Source organism: Mustela nigripes, chromosome 4, assembly GCF_022355385.1.
Source record: "Mustela nigripes isolate SB6536 chromosome 4, MUSNIG.SB6536, whole genome shotgun sequence".
In the NCBI taxonomy this organism is placed as follows: Eukaryota; Metazoa; Chordata; class Mammalia; order Carnivora; family Mustelidae; genus Mustela; species Mustela nigripes.
The window spans coordinates 46,036,146-46,046,623 of record NC_081560.1 but is presented as its reverse complement, the minus strand read 5'-3'; the positions used below and the strand labels follow the sequence as shown (position 1 = coordinate 46,046,623).

The 10,478-nt window shown below is 45.6% G+C and overlaps 1 protein-coding gene across 1 annotated transcript in view; it reads left to right on the top strand.

Annotated features, from left to right (window-relative positions):
* The window catches only part of MTURN (maturin, neural progenitor differentiation regulator homolog), a 29,545-nt gene extending 20,970 nt beyond the window's left edge, over positions 1–8,575 (top strand). The window contains exon 3 of the mRNA XM_059396649.1: positions 3,177–8,575. Coding sequence (XP_059252632.1) covers positions 3,177–3,287 — 111 coding nt within the window. The 3' untranslated portion in view covers positions 3,288–8,575. The remainder of the gene's footprint in view (positions 1–3,176) is intronic.
* Positions 8,576–10,478: the final 1,903 nt, after the last annotated feature.

The window sequence follows — 10,478 nt, the reverse complement described above, 5'->3', positions numbered from 1 at the left end:
GAGAGAGAAACAGGCTCCCTGCTGAGCAAGGAGCCTGATGTGGGACTCGATCCCAGGATGCTGGGATCATGACCTGAGCCGAAGGCAGCTGCTTAACCAACTGAGCCACCCAGGCGTCCCGAGAACTGCTGGATTTTAAAATGAGAAGCCAAGGTAACAGGATCTAACCTCACGAATTCACATAAGGCTCTGCAACTTGCCACCCATGGAACATTCACTTTCTCGTTTTTTTCTTTTTTCTTTTTTTTTTTTTTTAAAGATTTTACTTATTTATTTGACAGGGAGAGATACAGAGAGAGAGGAAACACAAGCAGGGGGAGTGGGAGAGGAAGAAGCAAGCTTCCTGCTGAGCAGGGAGCCCGATGTGGGGCTCGATCGCAGGACCCTGGGATCATGACCTGAGCCAAAGGCAGCTGCCTAACGACTGAGCCACCCGGACGCCCCAATTTCTCATTTCATCTCCATAGTTTCTCTGGACATAGAGCAGGTGTCGTGGTCTCCAGTTTACAGAGAGGGATGCTGAGGCTCGGTCCCCAACTAGAGCCCTGGCTTCTGGATGCCGGGTCCAATGCCTTTTCTGCACAGCCTCTCAGTGACTCTGTAGACCCGGCATTAAGGGTGCCTGGAAAGTCGGGAAGGCCTGTCAGAACTGCTAATGTTCTTTCTTCCTCCTGGAAGGGTCGGGAGTGAGCAGTTCTACAAGTCACATCCCAGGGAAAGGCCTCACCTGTGCAGATGCTCTAGACCTAAAACTATGTGCTTTGGATTCTCGTCAAAGGGAAGGCAGAGAGCTAGGTAGAGGAGAAAGGGGAAGAGAAGTGGTCATGGCTCACCGGAACCTCTTCTACAGACCACCCTAAGCCAAGGAGAGGAAGGGTGTTGAGGGGTACCTATGGTTGGGGCCTGGGTTTGAATTACTGAGTGAATAGTAATTCACTCAAGTGTATTATGAAAAAGAATAACCAGTGGTGTGTGTCTTTAGGACAAGATGGCAAACGTGTAGATGTGTGCCTCGACTGTGCCTTCTTTACCCATGGACACATGGCGAATTGACCAGTCTTTCCCACTGAGCCTTGGAATCCAGGCAGTGGCTACCAGTCAGATCTGTTAAATGAGAGAGAACCCACTAGCTGTTCCTCTTTTAAGGGGTATCTCTTAGTGCAGTGAGGAGTCACATTTATTGTTTGAATTAATGCGTCCTTTGTTGGCATCTAGGTAATTCTAAGGTTCTTGGTAGGGGCAATGATATTTCTGTTTTTGTTTTTTTTTTTTTAAAGATTCTTATTTATTTGACTGACAGAGATCACAAGTAGGCAGAGAGGCAGGCAGAGAGAGGAGGAAGCAGGCTCCTCGCTGAGAGAGTCCGATGTGGGGCTCGATCGCAGGACCCCAGGATCATGACCTGAGCTGAAGGCAGAGGCTTTAACCCACTGAGCCACCCAGGCACCTCGTGATATTTCTGTTCTATCAGCAATTGAAATATCATCATTCATTTGACACTTTCACCTCGCTGTGTCACCAAGCAGCTCTTCAACTAAAAAATGGGACATCAAAATACTTGCCATCTGTGTTCGCTGTAGCCATCTTTTCTCTCTCTTTAGAGGCGAATGTTATCTTGGGCTTGTTCCGCTATGTGAGAGGGTGACAGCAGGAGGAGAAACGGGCTTCTCTCTTCCCCCAAGCATACACGAGATCGCTCCACAGATCGCTCCACTCCAGGATAGCGGAGACGTGCTTCTCTCGCCCCACCCCTCCAAGTCAGTGGTGGCCCATTGAGACAGCTGCAGTGCTCTGGGCTCAAAGGGGAAAGCTTGTGTGTCTACAGCTGGTCACGCCCGGCTTGCCAGGCCCCACATAGAATATGACCAAGGGCCTGGCAGATGATCTTGTCCAGAGTGTGTTCACAGGGCTCTGTGAGACCCTCAGGAGTTGGGGTCGGAGAACTTCACTGGAAAAGCATTTTTTCGACTGGGACTTACTGTTTCCTCCTGTCAGCATTTGGGATGGGAAGAAGGGGAAGGGTCGCAGGGCATTAGGGAGGCAATGCAAAGCAAACCGAATGGTCCATCTTACTGTAGTGGCTTCATCCAGTTAGCTAGGATCCCGGCACCATTCAGCCAAGTTGCCTGAAAGTGACCAGTCGAGAGGGCCAACATGTGAGAACGTCAGGGCCACCATGTGAGAACATCATGGCCACGGGAGACTAAATCTGAGGGAGGAGCTGTGGGACAGAAGCACGATGATCACAGGCAGGGCCCAGGGGTGGCCAAGGCCTCCGCTCCCTGCCAGCACCAAGGCTTTTCTTTCATACTGATCAGGCCCAGCAAACGACACTTAGTTTCCAAGTAAAGACCATTCAGTACTTTGAAAAGATGTTTCCTGGGTATTTATTGTGAATATCCCCAAAGATAATGATAGAGCCTTTGGAAAATGCAAAAAGATAAAAAGGAAAAAACTTACCCATAACCACACTGCCTGAAACAATACTCTTAAAATTTGGATGTATTTCATTCAAAGTCTTTTTTGCCATGGAGTTGTGGATAAACTTTAATAAAATCTGTATCATAATGAAAATGCAATTTTCACCATGCTCTTTTTACACTTAGGTACATGTTTCTGTATCAAGTCACTCAAAATACTATTTTAAGTAGGTATATAAGATCCCATCTTACAGATGCACCATAATTTAACGAAAGAAAATTAAAATTTTCAGTAGCTTTTACATTTTTACAGGTGCATTATAAATACTAGCAGCACTTGGTTTTTGGAAAGAAAATATAGAGGGGGTAGATTTTTTATGTCTTGATGGAATAGTCAGCATGTTCATTGAATTATGGCTGACATCCAGGGGTGTGTGTGTGTGTGTGTGTGTGTGTGTGTATACGATATTATTCTCCATTGGTTGTGTGTGGTGCCATGTTTTGATACTTAGAAGTAGAGAGTCTCCAGGATCCCCAATAAAACCTAGCCCTTTGGGCTCCAGTCCATTGAAGGACTGACATTTCCTTCCAGTATGTTCATAAACATGGTTGTAGGGATGGTTGACTCCAGTGGGATATCTGTAGCTGCTGTGCTGAGTCCTGTTAAATGTTGATGAATTTGGATCGGATGTCTTTGGTTCTCTTCCTGCCCCTGGGCCATTTGGCGCTCACACTGTACTCTCCTCTCTCCTCTAGTTACTGGGGCTTCCGGATGCTGACGATGATGCGTTTGAAGAGTACAGTGCAGACGTGGAAGAGGAGGAGCCAGAGGCGGACCACCCCCAAATGGGAGTCAGTCAGCAGTAACCTTCCGAGGGCTCCCACCTGAGGAGAGTGGACCCCCTGGTACCTGAGGTGGGGTCGCGTGCTCCTGGGTTAGCATTTTTTGCATTAGCACTTCGAAACAGGACGTCTGACTCCCAGCATCCAAATTCAAACTAAGTACCTTTTTATTGACCGCAAAATATCTGGGATGAGCTTTGCTCAGAAGTGACCTGAATTTTACTCCCGTTTCAGTGGGTTTTTATGGGGTTGTCTTGGTAGCCTTTGCCATTTTGAATTTAGAGTCCATTTTGTGGCTGACTGTTCTCTCTTGAGTTTGTGTTGAAGAACTACCATTTGCTGACTCGAATGTGGAGAACTCTGAATGCATTAAGGATATGTTTTGAGTCCTCACAGGTGACATTATTGAGGGAAAGCATGACAGAGAAGAAATGCAGTCTGCACTTTTTATGTACTTTTTAAGTGTGTCCATAAGTGAAGGAATTTGCTTATAAAGCATGAATTTTAATATCTAGTCATTAAACTGCACAAATGCAAATACAAGAGCAGAAAAGGATAATCACTTAGCTTTGGACGAAGAAGGGAAGAGAGGCAGAGAAGCCTTTGTTGAAGCGTTCTGCCATTACTGAGTTACCTGGATAGATAGCAGCGGGTTCATGGTTGGTATAAGCATTACTTGCATGTTCAGTTATTTTAAAACATGCTAATTCCAAAGCCACTTTTAAAATCTAATAGTCGAAAATATCAATGGGGTGACATAAATGATTGATTTCTTTAAAATATCTATAAATCGTCCCACATATGAAATGAAACATTCACATTCTATCTTTATAACCAGATGGCAACTTGTTAAATCATGAAAACATTCAGAATCCAAGTGCCACTTAAACTTTGAAGCCATAGATAAATTTAATGGGGGAAATAAACCAGGATAAACAGTTTTTTTAAACTTATAATGGAATCTTTCTTTACTTTCTTAATTTGTCTTTTATTCCTTAAAAAAGAAAAGGTCAAGAAAAGGATCCCACTGTATAATTTATTTAAAAAACTATAATCAAGTCCTTGGACGGACCTAACAGAAGTGAATTTTTAAAGTGATATCAAATTGGGACTCTTTCAGTCGTGGGTTAGCTTGGTTCAGATGGGAAGTTTCAATGGTCAAAATACTAAGACAACTCCCAGAAACAGCTACTTAATAATTGGAAACACTGCTGTCACTTAGCCAACAAATACTTACAGGGGAAATCCTTTGTAATGCTTACGTGGAATTATTTAAAGTATTCATTTTCTTGGACCCTTCTGGATCTCTCAAAGCAGAATGCCTCTTTCACAACCCTTGACCAAACATAGCATCTGGGGTGGAAATGTTATTAACATGCACACACATGGCTGTTAGGTTGTCATAGTTTGGAACTTAAAAAAAAACAACAACAACAAAAAAGCAGCAGCAGCGAGCACAGAGCTTCCAGGAGTCTATTTCTATAGCCTCAGGCCTGTCAGTATTAACCTGATTCTATCACCATTTTCTGTTTGATTGACTGGTGCCATGAAGAGTGCGGCTGCTAGTGGTAGAACAGGGTACTGCAGTTTTAAGTCATGGGGAAAACCCTACAGCAGTTTCCCTCCATGCTTCAGTACCCACATTTTTTCTGTTCTTGGAAAAGCGTATGGAAGGTTAATTTCACGTGAAATGAATTTCCTTCCGAGTAGCCTATTCCCAGCACAAACCTTGATGTTTCCTCCAGTGGGTGAACATGTTCTGTGCTCTGTCCTTGCCTGTCTTCCCATTGACTAAGTACCTGGGCGCAGGCAGTTGTGAGCTGCATTCTGTAGATAGCGCTGGGGTTTGGTAACCCTCTGTTTTAACACAATAGGCTAAAAGAATGATTTCTGCCACTGACTGAGGTGAAGAATCTTGACTAGCTTCCTCCATTGGAAGGTAAACTGGAATTTTACACATAGAGGCTTAGCAGCTCAATTTACATATGTTTGCGAATGGAATGGACATTAATATAAAATGTATTTTATGAAAAAGCGTTTAGGCTTTGACCAAATGCATTTTGGTATTATTATGTTAATGTTCTATTTATAAACACAGAACTGAGATCAACTCAGCCATTCAGTGGGCTGAGGAGAAATCTCCTCTTTGTTCTGCCCCAGGAATTGAGAATAACAGTACTGTGTGTCACTTATTTTCATGGCAAAACCCCAGAAGGCATTAGCAGATGGAACCGTTTCCTCCAAAACTTCCCTTTTTCTGACTGTGCCCCTCCCCAGCTGCCCTTGCTGCTGCATGTGCCTGTGCTGGCTCCCACGGCTGCGGGTTCACAGTCCGGGGTGTGCATGTGGCGTCAGAGCTCGCGTGGTGCAGAGCGCCCCCTGACAGCCAGCAAGGCAGGCGGCCGTCTTTGCTAAGGAAGAGGTTCTGTGGTTAGATGAATTCCTGACTTTCACAAACAGATAAATACTTAAGAAGAGTTAGTTTGGTGCGGTGGGAAGAGCATGGACCCGGGAGTTAGAAGAGAGACCTGGATTCTAGCCCTGGCTCTAACAGGGACCACGTGACCTTGGGCAAGTCCCCTGACTCGCCTGAAACAAGGGCTGTTTGCCCTTCTGCTTTCACCACTGTCATTCCCTAACTGCCTTATGGTATGTATGTGTGCTAAGAGCAATGGGCAAGGACACTTTTAGGGAAAGGAGAAAGAAATACATTTTGGATCTTGCGGAGATGCTGTCCTGAGAATGCTGGCCAAGGACTACCTTAGAATAGGTTTCTGATGTTCTATGAGTGTCTGAGGGGCTGATGACTTCCGGTCCCTTAGATGGAGGACACAGGCCCAGAGATACAGAAACGTACTTGTCCCAAATGTGTAGGCTCTGTCGGCTGAAGGCGTGGCTTTCCCTTGTGCCCCGACAGACTGCGGCTTTGGAAGTGGAATGAGTTTAACTTAACTGAGAGAGGAAATTTTGCATGAAGAAGAGCAAGGAGAGGGTGAAAGAGGAATACTTTGACTTTTTGCCATGTTGTCCAGGAGAGAGAAAGAAGAGAGAGACTGTGTGTGTGTGTGTGTGTGAGCATGTGAGTGTGTGTGAACTTTGTGGGGAGAGGATGATTGATGGCTTATTGATCACTGTGGGCCAGCTGTGAAATCCTGCCTGTGATAACCTTACCAAACCTTGATGCTGGGTTTGAGTGAATCACAGAGACATATTTCTTATGGCCACCTAGTCACTGGCTCTGCCTGACAGTCACACTGAGCACACTTTGGGAAACCAGAGAATGAGTTAGGGAGCCAGGCAGGGAGGTAGGACCCCCCCCCCCCCCACAACGCCTGCCACACTCTGGCTCAGTTACACTCATGCCTCACAGGCTCATAGCAGCATATAGGACTTTGGGGTTTTTTTGTGTGTTTTGGATTTTTTTTATATGACTAGAACATGAGAGTCTCTTATTTAGGAATCCTCCCGTCTTGGTGCCAGATTTAGGTTTCCAGGGTCCTTAAGTGAAAAATTTCTCTCCTCTCATAGCTACTGTCATTTTTCACATACAGATAGCAACCTTTCCTTCAGCACAATGACATCTCTAAAGATTGTGTCTGTCTCATAAGAGCACAAAGTGTATGGACCTCGGGGAGCTGCGCTTCCCAGCATCATTGGAATTTATATTTTAGAAATCTCCCTTGCATATTAAAATTCACAAGTTGGGAAACGGATATGAACAAACCTGATTTTCCATGGTTCAAGAGGCAGAGAGGAATAGGCAGGACTTAATCTGCAGTGGGAGGAGATGAGAAAGGACGGGAGAGTTAGTGTCTAATTCTTTAAAAAAATAATAATAATAAAGAAAAAGCTGGAAGACAGGTATTGTGCACGGTACAGGAAAACTGTTTTTAGGGCTATCCCACTAGGAGCTAGCTATTCTCGAAGGAACCGCCTGCGTGTTGAGAGGCAAGACCTGTGTTGGGAATGGATTTGCAGCTTTGCAAATGCCCGGCAGCCAAGGAGACAGCAGGTGTCCCACAAAGATGGTGGAGTTTTCCTCAGTAAACCAGCTGTTAGCCAGAGAACCCTGTCTTTCCAGAGTGCAACCACATGTGCAGGCTCCAATCACCTGGCAGGCAGCAGGTGAACCGGACTTGATTTTGCTCTCAGTGTGGAGGAGGCCATGGGTCAGGAATGCCCCCAGGGGCTGGAGGGCAGAGCCCGCCTACTCCACTTTTCAGGGTTGAGGAAATAACACAATTAAAACTCAAGTGCATCACAGATCCTTCTTCCCTAGAAGGACTGTCAACCCCACAGAGGGGCCACTGCCTATTACTTAGTCTTTAGATTACCAGAGAAGCCCAATTTTTTTTTTTTTTTTTTGGTATGAAACATGAATCCTCTTCCACAAAGACCCAACAAGTTATCTTGGTTTTGTGACACCAGGTATGACCTGAAAGGCTGAAGCCTTTTAGATGTTATTCAGAATATCTAAAACTTGCCAGGCTGCCCGTAGCCTCTGGTGTCCATGGCAACGTGGGGTCCGTGGTAAATGTCTATAGCTCACGTTCCCCTGGGTAAACTGTTACATAAGATGGTGTCGTCGATATTTTTATTTAAATTTGTATTACAAAAATAGAGGACTGTGAGCATCACACGTTAGAAACCTTCTTTACAGCACCGTGTGACTGAATAGACCCAAGCTGTCGAAAGTGTGTGCCAGGCCACGTAAAAATAAACACTTCATTTACTGAGAACTGTATTCAAGTTACTCAGTCCCACCGAGAAAGCAGATAGTCTGTTCTTTGTACAGCTGCCTTTCCCTGGTTCGTTCTTCTGTATCGCTTTTGTTTCTTAAGCGTTGTTTTTTCACTCTGAGTACCTTCTGATAGCAAGGTGGGTAAAGATACAGCAGTCCTGTCCCCTTTTTAGAGGAGAAAGCAAATTGTCCGTTCTCGGGGAAGATTGGGAATGATCTGTGAGCCAGTCTTCGTTTGGCTAGGAGAGCAGAGTTTAGCCATCTACATGAGAAGCAAAATCAAGGAACAGTTTGGGGGTTCTTTTTTCCTTAGGCAAAAATGTTTCCTGCAGGGTGTGTATGTTTTCTTCGCCTTTATATTTCTTTTCCAAGAAATCTCTTGTAAATGACAAAACTGTGAAATGGGTTGCCAAAAAGACTTGTTACCCTTTGTTCTAGAAGCCTCGAGCAGTGTAAGCCCGAAAGTGAGCCCTGTCCACATCTGCTCCGTCCTCCCTCCCCGGGGAGTGAGGACCTCATCTACCAATGTAATTACCATACGCTTGCTATTAAAGAGCCTTCCAAATCTGGTGATGTTTGCCTCTTTTTTACTCCCTCCATGGTGTTTGGTCCAGAGGACACCTCATGGGAAAGGAGGGACAGAGAATGAGGATCACCAGCCAGGTCTGTGGTTGGTGATGTTGGGGCTGGGGTTGCCGGGGGCAGCCGGGGGGCAGGTGGGGTGGGAGCGAGAGAGGAGGTCATTACGGAAACCACTGGCATGGTTCAGGGGTGAGTAATTTAAGACATGCATGTATCTGTTGATGTGGCTGGTAGTGAGTGATTTTCCAGCTTTCCTTCAAGCCAGTACTTGAGGGGCATATACGAGGACCCTGATTTTTCTCTCATGGTGAGACACCACAGGCACTTTGTGGCACCAATTAGAAAGCTGTGGTAGCTCTGTGACAACAGGACACTGTTTCCCGATGACTGTCCTCCTGGTGATTATTCTTCAGTGAACAGTGGCATCTGAAGGCTAAATCAGGTGGTAAATCCTATTATTTGATTAAGAACTAGCTTCTTTCCCCCAAATGAATAGGTCTCCAGAGATTGTGAGATGAGATTTGAGTTTGCCTTAGCAGATGCAGGGAGAGGGGTGTGTGTGTGTGTGCAAACGTGCGCGCACGCTCTCACTAACTTCATTGGTGGGGTTCTTGGTTCGGGACAAGGCTTTCGTCAGAGATTGGACCTGAGTGGTGGGCTGTGTGCAAGCCTGAGCCCCCCTCATCAAAGATTCTGGCTTCAGTGGGGTGGGGACGTGGTCTTCCACAGACGAAGCCATTCTTCTGGGGGTATTTCTTTGTTACTGTTATTTGATCCCTTGCACAGATAACCTTCATAAAATGTAGCATGCCTCCTTTATCTAAGTGCTGGGACTGGTGTTAGAAAGACCCACATTTTCCCGTTTGCAGTGAATCACTCTGGAATCTGTTGGCTGGGGAAAATGATTCTAGCCCAGTGTCCTCCCTGACCACTGCGTGGCCGTTGGCATGTCAGCTCTCCCCACCCCCGACCTTTGTTCGCTCATCTGTAAAAATCAGAGTACGCTCTCATTTCCAAGTCCCCTCCAGGCACTAGCATTGTGGGAATGTATCTTGTCTTGGCTAGTGGGGTTAGAGAGGGTGGAAAACAAAGTTTATAAGGAAAATTCTGTCTCACGAAACCAGGGCTGGGCAGCTGACATTGGCAAAACTATTTCTGATTTTGATCCCATCTTCCCTAGGATCCCTTTTAGAAATAAAAGCCCCAGACAAAATAGTGGGTGGATATTAAGCCAAATGCGGACATCCCAGAGTACTTTCTACCATACATCTCTTTGTACTTCCTATACTTCTCTTTGTGATCAGTGTTACGGAATAAAGAGCTATAACAAAATAGGAAGCTCTGGGGTGTTTTGCTTAGGAATATTACAACCAATCTCATCTCCTTTAGAAATGAATTTTGTTTCCATAGGAGAGTCAGGTCAGGTGGGATGCCTCATTGTTTCTAGTGTTCATCGTGGGCACGAAGGGGTTGAAGTCAGACAGAGTAAACGAAACTATAGCCGCTACCCAGTGCTGGGATCCTGTGCCGGGGTTAGGGTGAGCGGGTTTGTGCCTGTATGCAGGGTCTTGGGGGACTGGCACATAGTTTTGCCTGATGCCCTTCCGAATTGGGGTGAGCGAACATTCCTTTCCCTGCAGTGGGCCTGGCCACCCGTTACTTTGGAAACTTAAGAAATGCCTCCCGACGTAGCTGGCAGGGTCCTTTTCCTCTCAGAGCCACAGTAGGAAAGTAACTTTGAAATACTTTGCTTATCTCTGACCCACCTTTTTTCCCCTCTGGGAGCAGAAAACATTGACATTTATAATAAATCTGGGAGATGTAGTTAGGCAGCCTAAGAATGAGGTAGGCATTTCCTGTTAGGTAACATTTAAGGGAGCCAGAGACATTTT